Source organism: Macrosteles quadrilineatus, unplaced genomic scaffold (genome assembly GCF_028750875.1).
Source record: "Macrosteles quadrilineatus isolate MER2022 unplaced genomic scaffold, UCM_ALF_1.0 Scaffold_2__2_contigs__length_208266976, whole genome shotgun sequence".
NCBI classification, from domain to species: Eukaryota; Metazoa; Arthropoda; class Insecta; order Hemiptera; family Cicadellidae; genus Macrosteles; species Macrosteles quadrilineatus.
In genome coordinates this window covers 85,538,431-85,557,688 of record NW_026542595.1, presented here as the reverse complement: position 1 = coordinate 85,557,688, position 19,258 = coordinate 85,538,431, and the positions used below count along the sequence as shown (strand labels likewise).

At 34.1% G+C, this 19,258-nt stretch overlaps 1 protein-coding gene across 3 annotated transcripts in view; it reads right to left on the bottom strand.

Annotated features, from left to right (window-relative positions):
- Nucleotides 1-139: 139 nt before the first annotated feature.
- LOC128985689 (glucose-6-phosphate exchanger SLC37A2-like) overlaps nucleotides 140-19,258 on the bottom strand; it is a 42,920-nt gene continuing 23,801 nt past the window's right edge. The window contains exons 6-13 of one of the 3 annotated variants that reach the window (XM_054405473.1): nucleotides 16,010-16,224; nucleotides 13,329-13,499; nucleotides 9,096-9,191; nucleotides 8,391-8,481; nucleotides 6,896-7,044; nucleotides 3,014-3,215; nucleotides 1,868-1,965; nucleotides 140-1,095 (exon numbers count right to left, since the gene is read on the bottom strand). In XM_054405473.1, the coding sequence (XP_054261448.1) occupies nucleotides 1,021-1,095; nucleotides 1,868-1,965; nucleotides 3,014-3,215; nucleotides 6,896-7,044; nucleotides 8,391-8,481; nucleotides 9,096-9,191; nucleotides 13,329-13,499; nucleotides 16,010-16,224 (1,097 nt within the window). In that variant the 3' untranslated portion in view covers nucleotides 140-1,020. Of the gene's footprint in view, nucleotides 1,096-1,867; nucleotides 1,966-3,013; nucleotides 3,216-6,895; nucleotides 7,045-8,390; nucleotides 8,482-9,095; nucleotides 9,192-12,306; nucleotides 12,436-13,328; nucleotides 13,500-16,009; nucleotides 16,225-19,258 lie in introns of all 3 variants that reach the window. The other 2 variants (XM_054405474.1, XM_054405475.1) reach the window with 2 other exon arrangements.

The window sequence follows — 19,258 nt, the reverse complement described above, 5'->3', positions numbered from 1 at the left end:
AAAGAGTACTTAATTACAAAACATTGAGTGCCAAAACATATTGAAAGAATCTTGTTTTAGAATTGACCTTACTTTAAAAGCCATCTTGGGTAAAATGGCAAACTTCCATTGATCATAGGCTAATGAAAAACATGCATGGTAATTTTTACTCTTTATATTATCCATAACAATTTAACTGGCCTTTATAGATATAGCACCATAAAATAATTTTCAGAAAAAATATACTTAAAAAATGATGGCTTTAACAAAAAATCAGTATAAATTTACAAAATTGTCCATGTTAAAATATTTCTAGGGTAAAAATTTTGTTTATTATTTTATTCCTCGTCACAAAATTTATGTTGTATTATTTTAGTGCTCTACTTTAATCATATAAACAACTTGATAAATGGAAGACATCAATAATCAATACAGTAATAATGTTGCAATATTAAACCTTTCAATTAGAGTAAAAACACTCTACACCTATAACATAATGAAATGGAAAACTGAAAGACAAAAATTATAATAAATAATAATAAAAAGAAAATCAATACTTAAAGGGAAAATATCAAAAAATAAAAATGATATGTAGACTATCCCTTCTTAAATAATAAATTAATATTCACCCTGCAGAGGCTGAAAGGTACTAATATATTGATATGCGTATTACAAGTATAACATTACTTTAATCCATGATAATTAAAAATCTGGTTATGTAAATAGAAAGCTAGTTAAGTTATAAACCTGATAATGTACATTTTTTTGTTGAAAAATGCCTTTAAATTAAAAGTGTTACTTTAAGTTTAATCATTATTATATGGCGATCACATATCTTCCAACCAGGTAACTTTCATATGGCCTTGGTAATGTTTAGAATAATAAACATTGTAAAATGTTGTTAACGTGACTTAGAAAAACCACAGTTCTGGATTTTCTCAAAGACTTTGTGCGTGTATAAAGATGTGTAGTCAGTCTTATTTGGGCTCAGAACAGGGGACGTTCAGTTAGAATATAAAATCAGACAGAGCTTCTGTGACATCACGCTTGCCATGTGTTGGTATGTGACGACTGGACCATTGGCATGATTTCTCTCTTCACTAACCGCGTCAGCAACTGAAACAATGGGTAAACTGTAACACCCGACCAACTTCATGTGGAAGTATGTCACGACGTATAAAAATATAAGTCAGTGTCATGATGTCCAAAATATAATTTTTTATCTGTCTCACGACGGACGCCCAATATAAACTATTCGACTGTTGCACAACATCCAAAATCTCATTACGTCCAAACATAGTCTTTCTACAAGCTTTGGGTGTCATGGGATTGGTCAATGTGCGACAGAGCACTTTATACTCTTAAAAACTTAGCAGTAGCCTCACGTCCAAAGCCTAACCTAACCTAGCCTAGTCCAGTGGCTTTGGACGTGGTGCTACTTCTAAGTTTTAAGAGTATAAAGTGCGCTGTCGCACGACGAACAATCCCATGACGTCCAAAGCTTGTAGAAAGACTATGTTTCTTGCAGTTACTGTACTTTTGGACATGATGAGATTTAGGCGTCGTGCAACACCCAAATATTTTATACTGGACGTCATTAGAGAGCTCTAGAATTATATTTTGGACGTCATGACACTGACTTATATCATTGGACATTGTGCAATGCATCTGTATTAAATATTCCAATGGTTAAAAATCAAAGAGAATATTCAGGGAGAATCGTAAGGTTGACTGGTTTTTTTTATCAGGTAATTTTTTTGGGACATTAGTTTTTAATTAATTAAGGTTGAATGAGCTAGTAGTTCTAATCATTCTCATGATATGTGTTTGTCAATACGTTACGTACCTTCAGAACCTAAAACTATCAAAATATGTATAAATAACTCACTAGTAATGCAATGACGTCTGAAGCCATAAGCATGTAGAACACCTTTCCCCAACCATACTGAGATACCACCCCAGCCAGTAGAGGTCCTACTGCAGCCCCTATAATAGAATATACATCATTAGGCAAAAATTGCCAAGAATTACTTAAAAACTAGTCATCCTGTCTTCCAAGGACATTTCTAAAAATTCATTGATACTGTTGAATAAATTTTCAATGAGCCAGTCGCGAATAAACTGGGAATTTTTTAATTTAAATTTTGGTTTTAAGAGGTGTTGAACATCATAATTTGTAATATTTTTTTAAATATGTAAGAGAATTGCAATACATCAAAATTTCTTATAATGTAATTTCAAAATTAGTCCTTAAGGCATCAAAATTCAAGAAGCAGTGAAACAGTGATCCATGTATTCAACAATGAATTATGTGAACATTGAGATTGGGAAGAGAAGAACTCCATAGTGGAAGTTAAAACTGTTAGTTAAAAGAAGGAGTCCAGATTTTATCTAAATTAAATTAATTAATATTATCTAGAAAACCAGTTTATATCAAGTTATATTACAGTAAACCTCAAGAGGACTCAACTCCATCATTGTTATTTTCAAAGTTAAGTATAAACTTTTTTTAAACTCTTTTAAATTCAGTGCACATTGGACTTACCTTTTGGACGACCTCAAAATTTAATTTTCATTGTGGGATTTTGTAAGTTTAACACCTTAATTATTTGGACACTATTTAATTTATTAATTCTTAGCATTCAAGCCAGCACGACACCCTACCCTGAGATATAGCACATCTAAAAGGTGAGTTTACAAATACCAAGCATACTGAATGATAGTGATTTTTTAGCCAACTATGTTGGTTCTACAACCTACATACAAGTTATGACTGTATCTCGTTAAATGGTCATTAATGTGACCAGACAAAAAGAAATTACCAAAGAATTAATGCGCATAAATTAGCCTAAACAAAGAAATATATACATATTGACAGCAGTCATGATCTTTTGTACCTTTGAACAGGGAATTTTATTGCTTGGATCTTGAATCTCCCTTACAAGGAGTGAGCATTAATCACTAATATCACCACTATTATAGACATTGAGTTTTTGACATCTTGACAGCAAAAGACAATAAAAGAGTTTCTTACCAATAGAACCAGTGCCATCGATGATGGCTGTGACAGTGGCCAAAGCTTTAGAGTTTCCCTGGAGGGAATGGTGAGTGCCTAACTCTGCTGATACTGCCGTAGTGATTAGAGCGTACGGGCCGTTGACCAACAATCCCGCCACCAGCAGCAGAAACACGTTCATCACAACACTGTCAGCTCCATACAGATTGTAAACTTGTAGCTGGAACAAAATATACAGTTCAAGTTAGTATTTTGTTCATTAGCTTTATAAAAAATGACTACCGTCATTGACTTAGTCAATGCTACCGTGGACGGGGTAGAACCGTACACTATTTTGATATTTTAAGGCTAAGATGACTTACCTAGATATCATTAATAAAAATATTACCATAATAAAAACATTATCCATGACCCGTTTGTGTTGTTAGAAGTTAAGATTTATAAAAAAAAAATTAAGTGTCTGGGTCAATCCAATTAATCGGTCTTGACCCTGATGCGTACTGAAATAACACAATAAATTTCAAACTAACTTCTCCTGTCCGCAACAGTGTTTTGTGCCGTCTGATGTCTTTTAAGTTATTAAAGACGCCTTAGTAGTTTATAAGGCCATGTAAAATTAGACAGAGTTTAAAACTTATGAGTAAAAAAGGTTAGGAATAAAAAAAATAACCAGTTATGCCTTTAAGAACGTTTATTTATAATTGATTACTTAGTGAAATATGGTACATACATAAGGCAAAGAGTTTACATAGGCTATAAAATCAAAATTAGTAGTGACCCAAACCAATAGTCTGTCTAAGAAATGACAGAAAAAAATTCAAATTGACAGTCAGAATTCTGCTCAAACATTTTTTAAAGCTAAAGTTGTTAAGTCGATCATTCCAAAGTAGGGGGGTACAACCACTGTCCAATCTTGTCGTAATCGACCGTTCAAAAAACTTCCAGATTCGCCCACTAGAATTTATTGTTTCTAACATGTCTTGCACATCTTACAGGTAGAGAGGTTTTTATCCTCCACTACTGCAACGTCTTAAAAAAAAAACTTAAGGATAAGCCAGTCCCCGATTTCATGATCATTGATTTCATGATGATTGTAGGGCTCATTAGGCTCTTCATTTACGGACAGTTCATTAGTCAAAGCCGTGGTGAACATATAATCAATCAAATCAAATCATTTATTATCATGGACATTTACATGCATTGACATTGTCAGTGGAGAAGAACATAAAATTTCAATGTTCATTGTCTAAATATTCAGAGGTAACTTGGGTATGAGTCTATGTTGTACAAATTCATTTTAACTACAGGGTTAACATTCACAAGAGACTATAAACAATTTAACAAATGAACAATTAACAAAGTTGAAGAAAACAAAAATAGACTATATAGAAATAATTAACAGATTTGGATACAAAGTTACAGACTTATCACAGGTTGTTCTAGGAACTCTTCAATACTGTAAAAAGGATTTCTTAAGAGCCAGTCACTGAATTTTTTTAAAAATATTTTTTGTGGATACTTATTTACATTAATAATTACCTTATTATAAGCTTTCTTACACATAACAACATGGCTATTTAAAGATTTGCTCAAACGGAGGTGCTGGTAACTTATTTGATGTCTACCACGAGTATTGTAGGGATGTACATCTTCATTCAGGACCATGACTGGTAGTTTTATTAAATAATAAATAACAAGTTCTAAAATATAAAGGTTAATAACAGTAAAAATCTTTAATTTAATAAAAATAGGCCTACAATGTTCAAGATCAGCTGAACCATCAATAATTCTAACAGCTTTTTTTTGTAATATTAACACTTCTTCAATTCTTGAACAATTGCCCCAGACAAGCAAGCAGTACTTAATTATTGATTGAAAAAAAGCAAAATAAGCCATCCGGATATATTCTGGAGTTACACAGTATTTCAAACGCCCCAACAAGAAAACAACTCTAGAAAGTCTAGTAGTAACACAATCAATATGAGTATTCCAAGTAAGCTGTTGGTCAACACATACACCTAAAAACTTGGTACTGACAGCTGTTTCTATAGCTAAAGATTCATGGTCATAAGGCCTAAAAGAGAATACTATATTTTCAGTTTTATTTTTATTTAAGAGATAGCCATTAGCTCTAAACCAAGATGAAGCTTCTTCTATAGAGTTATTTACCAAATTACTTAAATACAGCAAGTTACTTAAATACAGCAAGTTACTGGAAGTGTTAACAAATGTCGTGTCATCAGCGTAAAGAAGGGTTCTACATTGCATATTATGAGGTAAATCATTAATACTAATTAAAAATAACAGAGGGCCCAAAACTGATCCTTGGGGAACACCATATTTCAAATAAACCTCTTGAGACTGAACACCATCAATATACACAACTTGTCTCCTATCCTTTAGATAAGATTCGAAAAGTTGCAAGGCAACCCCCTGGATGCCATAGAAGTGCAATTTCAAAAGAAGGTCTGAGTGATCAACACAATCGACGGCTTTACTCAAGTCACAGAAGGTAACTTGAGCATAGGACCTCGCCTCAAAAGCCTGCAAGATTTGGGAAATGAGATCGTCCATGGCATCCTGGGTAGCCCTGCCCCTTCTAAAGCCAAACTGAGAACTGTACAAAATTTCATTTTCCTCTAAAAACAAGATGACCTGATTGTAAACTATTATTTCTATAATTTTTGACAGCACAGGCACAAGAGACACAGGACGATAGCTTTCTGGCTTATCTTTAAGCCCCTTCTTATAAACAGGACAAACCCTAGAAATTTTAAGTTCATCAATTCAATCTGGATCGTCTGGGTTAGAGCTATTTGAGTCTTCTTCCATCTTCTTCCTCTCTTTGCCGCTTGCTGGTTTTTTGGGCGGCGCATCCTGACTTGCAACAAAATATTGCTTTGAACATTTGTTAATTATCCAACATCCACCTTACCTTAACCCAAGGGTCATAGTTGGGATCCACTTTTGGAAGTGTTGGTGCAAATGTCATGTGAATAAAGGTACTGATTGATAAGAATCAATCTCGAGGCATGGTCTTAGAATAAAAACATATTTGTTGTGATGGCCTACTGTCCCAAAACGTTTATGTTTTTTCTGGCAGTTAGAACCATGCTCATGAATACACCAAACTACTTCATTTAATTTACTGAAACATTTTTCCATTTTCATAGTTGGGAAAATTTTTGTTCATTTTCTTGCACTCTCTAAAAACTCTTTCTGCATATGCATTAGTTTTCCTTTTTATTCTATGCCAGAAACCAGCAGTGAGAAAAATATATAAATAAGAAATGGGACTGCTATTTCTTGGGGGTGCATTTTTAGTCCAGTTTCTCTTACCCTAACCTGAGGAGTAACATCTTTGGGAGGTTCTGGTGGGCGAACTTTCGTCCAGTTGTCCAGGCTAGGGTTTCGAGTTGGGGGCCTAGGCCTAGCCTAGGTTCAGGTTCTGGATTATTATCTTCCCGATCAGAAGCCTCCATTTCACTATCATGTGGAGGAGTAATTGTCTCCACTACCAGAATAATAATCTCTGAGAGATTCGATACTAACATCCAAGTCGTTACCTTCGAGCTCGGGATCAAGGTCGACATTTTCAACAAGTTGATTGTCTGGGTCACTGTCACTATCACTGTCTTCAAAACGTTGAGGAATGACACCGCTATCATTTTTTAAATCATTATTTCACTACAAACACAAAACCAAACCTCAAAATAGCAGAAATAATACGACAACACAGTCGGCTTGTAAGCATAACAAACAGCAGACAGCTGACGGAATGTTGCCGCCCGATTACATCACGTTTTTTTATCAACTCAAATTAGTCGACCAGTCCCAAGAGGGATATGTTTAAGATAAACCATTTAAGTGTTACTAAATTATTTTAAGACTAATACTAACGATTGGCACTGCTATGACGAGCATGACGGCACAGGTGGAAGCGCTTTTGCCACTGTAGTCACTGATGATGCCAGCTGCGATGCCACCGACAATACCTCCGATGTCAAACACAACCGACAAGTCAGCACTCTCCGTAGGATTTAGAGTGGCTGAAACACAAGAAACTAAAATATACATTTGCTCTATTATATTAAAGAGAAAAAAGAGGATACAGTTAGCTTACCTTAGAAAATTTATTTGTATGCCTCAGTACACATAGGATAAGACACAGAACACACAATATTTTGTCCCCTGGGGGACTTTGTCAAATGTAGACAAAGAGAGTCTTAAAAATAAGTACAAAATATGCACTACTTTTGAACAACTTTCTTTGTCTATACTTGAGAAAGTCCTACAAGGGAAAACATTGTGTGTGTCTTCTATGTGTACTGTTGTCTACCTGGACTATTTTCCTAAGGTAAGCTAGCTGCTATCCCCTTTTTACTAAAAATAGCAATCCTATCCTGGCCTTGAGCCTTTCCTTCAACAAAATTAACCTCTTCTAATCTAAAGACTACAACTAGACACTCTTGGCTGAAAATACTTGGACCCTCTTAAAACCTGAAGGAAGCTAAATGTTTTAAATTCAAGCGTTCCAGTAAGGTTATCTTTAATAAGTTTTTGTCAGGAGTGTTCAATTGTTTGCAATAATAATCTTTTTCTTGTTTAAAATAACTTCTTAATCAGCATAGTACATGTTATTAACTTTACGGGAAGTATAAAAATACGTTGGAAAACACTTGATACATATATTTAAACCTATACTGTTTTAACAAGACGGCAGATATAAAAGATGGTTAGTGGTGATCAATTTTGATTGGACACTCCAATTTCCGATTGTTTTGATTGGACAATGCTAGTTTTTTATCCATTTTGGGTGTTTATAAAGTAGATTCCAAATCATAGACATTTCCCCCCACAACTACATAGGTGACTGGTTCTCCTGGAAACCAAAATTTGGTGATAAAATAAATAGTTATTTGTGTAACTAATGTGCAAAGTGGCTCTTAGCTGCACACGAGAGAAATGTTTACGTGGAGCTGCAGGCGAGTGTGGAAAGTTTCTTGAGTGCAGTAAAGGCACTCGCGTTACATATATTTTTCTTATAGTTACTATATATCATTAAATAATCAGTCTTTCAAACACGTTGAACTAAATCCAAGCGTTGAACGAAATTGGAAACGCTGCACCAGCTGATCGTAGTGTTCTTATCTTTAAGTGTTGCCAACTTATTTTCAAGCGTACACATATTACGTGCTTAATAAAAGGACACTGTTTTGTGTCGTTTAGTTGAAATACAGGAGTGCGGCAACAAAAAATTAGTGCGGTAAAAGAAAAGGAGTTCGACAAAAGTAAGTAAGTGCAGCAGCAGCAATTAGCTGCTTCACGTGCTATAAATCAGGGCAAGGAAGCCCACTTTGTCAGGTAACTGTAAGAAAAATAATAATAAACTCACTAGAGGTTTTGATGTAGCCTGGAAGCCAGTAGAGGAATGTGTAACTGACCAGTTTGGCGAAGAACAGGCAAAGTGAGAACTCTACTACACCCTGTAACAAAACCGCTCAGATGAGATATTATTATGATGAAAGCTAAGTTTTAGTTTATTATTTGGTTATAGGTGAATGAGATGTACACAGTGTGTACTGCTGTAAGGATTTAATTTGTTTCTCCTCATCAGGTTTTTCCTGAGCGCAGAAACGCAGAGTGGAGTGCGGAGAAGCGATTTCCACTCATCCAGTGGCTGACCACTCCACTTACAGGAAAACAGTAGCATTAAATTATTACCTAAGACAAGAGGAGAGCGGACTCCGCTTGTCCAAGGAAAACCCAGCTTAGTTTTTATTACTTTGGAACATATTGCAAAATTCCACACAACAAACTTTGTTTTGATGAAATCTGAATAGAGCCAATAATTTATAACACGTCATTTGGATTTTAAATGGTTGATTGATTTTTGCCCATTTATTGAATAAGAGCGGTCACCTTCTAAAGGTTATTAAAAATTGCAGTATTTTTTATTTATATATATTTATTTGACTCTGAATCCCTGCTAATTTTTCATACCATATTGAAATAGCTTGATGACAAAAGACTACAGTATTTTCAGACATACCATATTACAATAACTTATTTCTTTTGAAGAACCCGAAATGAAACTTACAGGTATTCTCAAAGCTCCAAAAAATCCAACAGGTTTTGCCTCATGGTCTGGATACAAGATTGGTCTTCCTTCTGAATTTATTTTTGAGATGTCTCCCTGGAAAATAAAAAAGGGTTCTTAATACCAATGTATTTAAAAAGTAAGTCTTAACAATACATACATAATGATATACCTTAGGAGTTTTCAAATCGATTGTGCAGTATCAATTTAAGAGCCAAAAGCCAACACTATACAATCAACTACTTTTTTGATGAAATCAGCACCCCATTGTTGAGCATAAAATGCATACAAGATATTCTGATATCTACCCAGGCTTTTCTACTGAAAGAGGAATTTGATTTTTTTACATCTTGTTTTACAAGGTCAGTTACTTCAATTCAATAAGTAGTTAACAGCTACATAGAAATAGTCTGTAAACAAACAGATAGTCTAACACTACCCAACCATAGATCAAAACCTTTCACATTTATCTCGGATTTGTGTATGAAATTTACTAAACAAAATCGAGCCAATACCCACAAATTCTGGTAAGTATTACTGAAAATCTCTCAGCCAAGTTTACTAAGTTTGCCAGTTTTGAGATTGAGCTACCAGATTAATGCTGTATAAAATTAACATGTAAACTACATTGACAATATCAGTAAAACACTGGGACATTATTCACAGTCAACCCCTCTTCATAGAATATAGAACATAACAAAAGACACAAGTTTTGAACATTATACAAGGCCAAGCGCTAAATGAAATGAAACATCAAACAGTAACAAGTTTTATCAATATAATTCATTTCTGGTCACTGGATAACATTTTGATTTACAAATACGTAAATTAAATCATTGTAACTAATGTTATCCAAAATACAGTTCCCGGGTGATCTACCAAGTAATATTTTGAATCGTTCTCTATAAAAGATTCACCGGGGCCTCGACAGTATTGTTGTTATGCGTTGTTCACCAAAACAACCTTGTCCACAATATTGCATCACAACAATACTTTGAACTATAGATTGTTTTTCCCACCGACTCAGATGAGTCTTTTTTACGCCTTCACTTTAAATTTAAGTTGTGAAAACGTATTAAAATAGTGTGATTAAGAGATACAAGAAAGATCAACAACAGTGGAACGTAGATAATTCGGACAAACAGGGATAGGGAAAAATAGAATAATCACAAAGATTTGAAGACTTATGTATCTAGCAAATTTAGAATTGACATATATCACTGCTTTTCTTTCAGCAAGGTGATTAGTGAACTTGCGAGGATGGCTACACGACAATGGCGGGAATAGGTGGCAAAGGAACTAAAGAATATTGAAAGAATTGATTAAATTACATGGGATTCCCAGTATTAGCCCAAATTCCACCACTTGCATGTTTTCTGGTGAGTTATGATTGTGTAAGGAATGTTCATGTGGATGAACCAAAATTAAACTAAGAAAAAATGTTCGGTTTATCTGTTAGTCAAAAATATATTGCCAATAATTAGTTGTTGGCAACGCTATACAGCAGTTACATAAAGCAAGACCAACGTGATTAACACAACAAAAGGAAAAGTTAAGAGATTAAATAAAAATGTCAAAATTCAAACATCTTTTACAGCCTCAGAAAACGATTGAAATGCATATTCTTATAAATATTTTGTATCAAAGTCCAGTTATTTAAAATTGGAAGCCAGTTATTTAAATTCGAAGAAAAATAATAATCAAATTACAGTATCATCCACAATAATTGTTTAATGATGATAAAATATTTAGCTATGCTCGGCATTAAAACTCATAGCTGTATTAACTTTTAACTATGTTAAAAAAATTAACAGAAAATTAGTTTGTTATTAGGAACAAACATGCAAATAAAGGCCGGCATTATTTTATCAGGAATAAGTAGTAATATCAATGACTTGGCTTACAGCAAGAGAGTTGGAAGACCTCTTAACATTCCAACTGGTAGACTACAGTAGCCACCATAACTATGAGACAACCCGTTTTGTCAACATTAGTATGATATGTTGAATGTTGATGAATGTTAAATGAAAGCAGTATTGTATGGAAGCTGGTTGAAGCAACTACTGTACTTGTTACATTTTTTGCAAGCTACAGTAAACCCCTCATATCCGGCCTAAATGAGACCAAGCCCTGGCTGGATAAACCAACCTAATTTTAAAACCATGATTTGTAGTAGTGAACCCGCTAAAAATGTATATAAACAGGAAACAGATAAACCGTGAGAACGCTCAAATCATGGAGACTACGTGTACAGCCATGGGAAATATTTTAGGTATCTATTTCGGGAAGTTACTGGATAAACCGACGACGGGAAATTCCAAGGCCGGATATTAGGTGTTCTACTGTAATTTGTTTGATATATTGTGGATTATATTAAGTGTTGCGGGAATGTCACAGTTTGATAATCAGAAATGCACACAATGAGGCTAGGAAAACTGTGTGAGGAGAGGAGTAGTATAAAGAAATGTGGTTTTTATTACGAGACCTATTAAAGAACAGGATGTTTCCATCTGCGCTTTAAGTACACATGTTTTTGCCTCCTCAATGGCTTTCCAGATGTCACAAAGGAAGTATTGCACTGCCCAATGTCGCAATATTCAAGTTGAGAATCTGCACTGCAATTGAAAATCCCGCTAGTTGTAATGTTCGGTCTCCGCTCTGTTATTTTAAAATGGGGTTTTCCACAAATCTTCTCATCAACTTTAGCAATAAATTTATTGGTGACATTAATTGGGCATCTACTTTTCACTTTTTCACGAATGTTAGTTTGACCATTTTCAAACTGAATGTATTATTTCCAGAGAGAATTACATTCACTACGTTGTTTCTGTACACCAGACCCTTTACAATAATTTTCTATAGGTTTTTGGCCAATAAAATCTGTATTTCAGACTGTGCATCACATCTAGTGGGATTTTCAATTTAAGTACACTTTTTCAACTTGAATGTTGCAACAATGTGTGGCACAACGACACTTCCACTGCGACAACTGTACAATCATTAAGAAGGCGAACACGTCTGTACATACAGTATACACTTGGCACTGGTCTAGCGGGGTCAGACGGAAACGTTCCTTACTTTTTGAATAGCCCTCAAACAGTACTGAAGAACGACCCCTTCAATGGCTGAAAAGATTTCCCACTCACAGTCAAATCGGGTGGCATGATAAGATTGAACCAGTGTTAGTCCAGGGGTGCCATGAGAGACTTACGTCGTCGCTGGAGTCATCGACAGGCAGCTCGGGAGGTAGAGACAGTGGAGGGGTGGTAGCTCCCTCCCCCACCTCCCCCTCCTCTCCTTCATCATGGCTCGGCACCCTCTGGTATCTACTGTTGACGTCCTACCCCCAGACATCACACAAGCAACACAGTTAGTAAACATCACAACAGAGATAATGCAAATTATACCCTGGTACAGAGTGTTATTATCAAACTGTTTAAATAACATTACAACCATCTAATTTCATGTTACATTAAGATTTAAGACTGCTAAATTATTTCAGATTAGAAAAAATTAAGTAAAATTGACCAGAGTTAAAATTTAGTTTGCAGATTTAGAACTTAACAATTTCTTTTAAATATTGTTATTGCACTTTTTGCCATGCCTAACATATTGATGATTACTTGCACAGTTGGAAATTGTACTTAAATGCAATATACATAATTAAATATACATCATTAACAAATAATTAGTTGTCATTATTTTTAAATAGTAGCCATACAAAACATTACCTATTATAGTCAATGCTCTTATTTAAAATATGTACAAATGTAGTTTACAAATTTTAAGGTTTTAAAGAGTTTAGGGATATGACAGCTAAAAAGTATGATGTTCAACAGAATATTTTGCACAGTCGATGTTTTTATCGTTAGTATTTAATAATTTATTCTTATTATTATTTAGAATTTATCAAGCAGATAAGAAACAAACAATCATGCAACTTACTACATCCAACATTATTATATCCAGAATGAAAAAATTGCCCAGTTTCATACTGGTTTAAAAAATTAGGTTAATACAAAATATTAGCTAAATAGTTTGAATACAATTTTACTGAGTTTACATAAGTAGTTAGGGTGTTTAATGTTTTTTTTTGCAGTTTTTACGTTACAGTAAGCAGGACGGCTAGAAGACAGTAGCTACATTGTCGCACAAACGTCGCTGATGATAATGATGATGATGATTCAGCTCAAAGCTTGATGACAGCTCAGCACCACATATAGGTTAACTTACATTCTTGTGTACTTCTACAACATTTTTTACTGATTTCAATATCTGGCGTATCTGAGACCTGCCCGATTTCTGTTTGGTCTTGAACTTGATCGAGCTTCGCTTTCTCACATGCTTCGCTCCTCGCACCTTGGAAGTTGTTTCATCCATACGATCCAACTGTATCAGGTTACTCTGCATACGGTTACATGGTTAGAAGTGTTAGTTCAGTCATCCCTTACACTATACACTCATACACTATACACAACAATATCATGTTAGTAAACATGTAAGTTAACACACATAACTAGGATGCAGAATCATGCAGAAAACACAGCTTTTAATACAAGATGAATATTTTCCATACAAAATTATCATAAATCTATAAAACACCCTAATTCTGATCAATTTTGTTTATTTAAACAGTATACGATACATATTTAAAAAAAATGTTTAACAACATCACCTGTATTTTCATAATCACAAAAGAAGTGTTAAAAAAATTTAAAGATTATATTTGTACAATACAGTAAAAATTATTGGTGAAAATACATAATCGAATCACACAATTTTTACTATTTTTTTTTACTATAAAATGTGTCAGTGAAAATAGAGAGTTAAATTAAGAACCTAGGTTATTGTTAAAAACAAATCTAAGTAATAACTAATTAACAGTGAGGTGGTGCGTAAAAATTTAAGCTGCAAAATTAAAGTTAGCTATTACATTATTTACACATTGCATGTTTGGTAATTTCTTTGGTTTAGTCTAACTCTGCAAATCTATTCTGTTGTAACTATTTCCTGTAGTTAGTTTAGGAGCCACTAATTGGGCATAAGTGATATAGATTCTAGTGTGGCTATGATGTTAACTGTATCTTGTTTGGATACCTTTGGGGCATAAGTAAAGACAGCACCCTCCACGTGGTCAGTTATAGGTAGTTAGGATTTAATGTGAGGTAAGAGCTGCAAAATTGGAACACAATTCAAAATCAACAAATAATATGCCTCACACAATAGATTTGTCAAAAATTGTGTTTTTTGCTTAGTTTCATGAAATTGCGCATGAAATACTCCCAAGAGGATTAATAATTCGTAGAAGTTTCTACCACAGCTTTAAGTAAAAGAAAAGCCCTATAGGACTTTTAAAACCAAAATAAATAATGATTTTTCCTAATCTTAAAACATTTTTGGAAGATTACGTGATTGAAAAATGCAATACGATTTGAAACATTTTTTTGAAACATTTTTTTGTAGGCCTATCAATTGTAACTTTCCCGAACTATGGCAAATTTAATTTTACAACTAGATTTTTTACGTGCCACCCTAATAAACAGTTTACCTCAATTGATGGCAGAGTTGAATCTTAACTGATGATTTATTTAAACTGGTTTAAAAACATGAATGATGATTTTTAGCTGTCATATCCTGAAATCTCTTTAAAAACTCTTTAAATAATATACTTTATTTATTGTACACAACTGTACATTATGAGTAAAACAATTTGATTTTATATTATTTAGATACAACACTTAATAATCTTATTCAAGTTGATAGTATATTTTAAATTAATTTAACATTGTTTATCACCATTTAACAGTAAAAAGTAATGAAAAGATTATTGGTTTAGCCTATAAAATATTTACATTTTTATTAGTTCAACAAAAATAAAAAAAGATGGGCAAAACTTAAAATATTTTATAATACAACGGAGATTTGATTGAAAACAAAAAGTAGAGACATTATAGATTAAGAGTTAAGCAATATTATGTTCATATATTTCGTAATTTAATACAAAATCTATTTAATTTTTGATGTTTTTAACTGATGCTTTGACAAATAAGTTACAGTATTACTGAGTACAGGTAATTGAATTATAGCGTTTGCAGTATCTAAAACAAATGATCATAAATAATATGGACGGTAATGTAGTAGGCTAGGTACCTACTTTATTGATTTCTTTGTTTGTAGCATTTACTAGTACCTAACAGTAATAATTTAGAAAATAACTTAGATCTCATTGTTGGTTTATCTGGGAACAGTTAAACTGTAAAACCCTGACCAACTCAAATATAGAGGACGAGGTCATTTCAGATAACCTATCTGTTTGATTAATTAATGGTTGGAATTTAAAGACTATTTTGGTTCATAAATGACAACTGTCATTTTCACGTTATTTTAATTCCTGTCAAATTTAAATTTACAAACATAACCAAAATATATATTTTTAAATAATCATAAATTGTTTTATGACCTTTATTTCTATAACGGTATGAGATCCGTGACATCGTCTGTTCTATTAAAACCTGTTGGCAAAGCCGGGCCAACTACTTGCGCCAAGACAGACAGTTCCTGTGCCTGGCTAATTTCTTAATAGATTTTAATGTTTTATCATGGTTTGAGTCCAGGTAAAGGGTGTTTTACTATATTAAAAAGGATGTCTTTGTTTCTAACATTTTTATAGGAAGCAGTAATATATAGAAAAATTTAATTCTTTGCGCGTGGTTTGTTGACAATAATACTTATACAAATGTATTTATTTGTAAAATTTACTTTTTTACTAAAAACGTATCTTTTTTTTTCCAAATTAATTTTGGAAATATTAGAGTTGGATTATTAAAGCTTGGTTGTTAAGATTACCAAGTTTTGCCCACAGTTGTTAGTGCAACTGAGTGATTAGAAACATGCACCTTGAGTATAAGACCGACCTTATCCTTAGGCCTGTTCTGGTCAGGGGAGACGCAGCCTACGTCAGTGGGGTTTGGGACGAGAAACAAGAAGTTGACAAAGCCCAGGACCGACATGATGACTCCGGGGACGATGAAGGAGAGAGCCCAGTTGTCCTCCACATAGTAACCAGCAATCACTGTACCCAGGATGTTGCCGATGGACGTGTGAGAGTTCCACACACCGAAGATGAACCCTGAAACCAAAGTTGTGGATAAAACCTGATCAAATTATTAATTTATTTTCTCAGGGTAGCCACAGAACTCCTAGAAACCCCCGGTTTATCTGGTAGAAAAACATGGATTTCCCAGTTGTTCTTCCTAATGGACAAGTGTACCTTTTCCTGCAGTATTCCCTACCAGAATTTCAGTATATTGCTCTACGCCTAGGTTGCTAAGCTACTTGGTTAATGTTGCCTCAGCCGTAACGTCAACATGGAAATAACCTCATTAGTTTTTCAACCATTGATAAAACCTCAGATTTATCCTCAATAGATTCTAAATCCCAGACAACAAAATCTGGCTTCAAGGAAGAATGTAATTTTCATAAAATTGGATGACATTTGGGACATAGTGCAGCAGAGACAAATTCATTTATAAACAAACCTGCTTTTTGAACTGCCTTGGACCTTCCCCATCCCTTCACTATTGTCATTGATGTTCAACCCCACAAAATGATCCGTAACACATACTATTGGATACACCTGATTGGGACATTGAAACTAAGGTTTTGGCATGGTGGTTAGAAAGGGGGGTTTAGATGGCCTCTTGGCAAGTGTTTTAGACTTTGATGGGATTTACGGTAGATTAGAACAGAACCAGATCATATAGATTATTTGATTGCAACCTACAACAAGAATACAGATTCTACAACAGAAGTAGGAGCTAGTATTTCCGATGATTCTATTTTTTATGTATTTAAATGTTTATGTTAGTTATTTTCAACTATTTCTTATTTCGTCAGTAGTAGTTTATCCTATAAACAAAAAAATCCTTAAAATATAGTCTAAATCCATACGTAGCCAGGATCATCTATCTAACACCTAATGAACCAAGGACAGCAGGGTGCAGTTACAAACTATTAAAAAGCTACTGACTTTTCCTAGGATTGAACCGGCAACCTTCTGATTAACAGGCAAGCGTTAAATCCACTGAGCTACTCAGTTATTCATGGATGTCACTAATAAGAACAAATATTAGATAGTAACAAAACCATCTCCTTTTAAATATAAAATAAATAAAAATAATGTAAAAACAAACAAAATAAAATACTACGTTTTCAAACAATGCTAAGAAAGGAATTATCTTAAGGGATACATGTTTGATACCTAGCATGAGTTTGAGAGGTATGGATGCCTTTTTCTCTTAAAAGGATTTGTGTTTATTCCATACAAAAATGGCATTAAGGTAGTCATTAGTCCTATGTATTTTATCCAATGTGTAATGCTTGTGAACTTTATAGTTATAGAGAACTTTAATAAAGATCAAACACAACCAAGAAAGATTAGAATCTATACCCAACTATGATAATGGGACAGTCAATAGTACATAAACTGAACCATTTTAATGATGGTTCTATAGAGTTTGGTGGCGATAACAGGATACTGATAAAACAAAGCTTTATCTCTTTAGAAAACACTTGACAAAACTGTATAGCTCCCTAGACGCTCTTCTAATCCATTACTGAACAACTATCTTGCAGCAAAAACCAATATTATATCATAAGTCCATTTTATGACATTGTTTATAAACACAGAATTTCAACATTCAAGAAGATTATTAAAAGGATTAATAAAAAATCAATAACCATTTTACTTAATCAGTTTTCTAGTGAGAAAGTTATTCCTTGATGTTCTCGATATTCTTATACATTATCAGTCCTAAGAATAACTTTTAGCAGTAAAATGATACAGGCTAATGTATTTTGATCTATTTTTGCACTCTTTAATAAAGAGCTGCTAAAGGCTAATACCACCGCGGATGCACCTAGACTGCTAGCCCCAGTGGTGATGAAGCAACGGTATTGGCAAGGGTGACTCTGTTACTTCCCCGTAGTGCAGGGGGGGAAACGCCTTTTCGGTGGGCTTAGCACTGATAAGGTAGGCGAAATCAGAGAACCCGAACCCGGTCCTCCAAGGGCATGTGGGGGTTGAGCGTCGGGCCAACAACTCACCTCGGAAAACCACCAAGTTACGAAAAACCAACACCATGCCTCGGACACAGGACGGATTACACGGAATGAACTTCGGCTACCCTTTAGGACTTTGAGACTTGGTACGTGGAATGTCAGAACACTAGCAGCGCCTGGAGCCATAGACATTCTATCAGAAGAATTAAATAAATATGAGATGGATCTAGTGGCCCTGCAAGAAACAAGATGGCCATTGGCAGGAAAGCTAAATACCAAAGATTACATTGTTTACTATAGTGGCAATGAAGATGGAAGTTACCAAAGAGGAGTAGGTTTTGCTGTAAGCAGGAAGATTGAGAGTGCTGTGATATATTTTGAAGCCAAAGATGAAAGATTATGTATTATTAGGATTAAAGGTAAATTTAAGAATATATCTGTAATGTGTGTTTACGCGCCTACGGAAGATGCGGAAGATGATATTAAGGATGATTTTTATGAAATGGTGGAGGAAGAATATAGGAAACTTCCAAGTTATGATACTAAGATAATGATGGGTGATTTTAACGCAAAAATTGGCAAAGAGCAAATATGGAAAAATGTTGCAGGATCACATAGCCTTCATTCAAACAGCAATGATAATGGAGTGAGACTTTTGAGTCTCTCGGTAGCCATAAGCATGAAGGTAATGAGTACATCTTTTCCAAGAAAAGACATACACAAAGTCACATGGACATCACCAAATGGAAAAACTAACAACCAAATAGATCATGTTCTAATAGATCTCAGACATTCTAGTCATATTAGCAATGTACGTAGCATAAGGAACGCAGAATGTGGGTCAGACCACTACCTTATTCTAGTCAATCTACGACAGAGAATTAAGATAGAGAAACTAACAAAACAGAAAACTGCAACAAATATTAATTTTGAAAAGTTAAGAGAAGAAAGAGTAAGGAAAGAGTTTCAGCTTAAACTGTCTAACCGTTTCCAAGCATTAAATAACCTTGATCAGGAAGACTCAGAGGTAAATAGAATTGAGAAGGTTTGGAAGAACATCAAAGAGACCCTGCAAGACTGTGCAAAAGAAGTTTGTGGGAAAA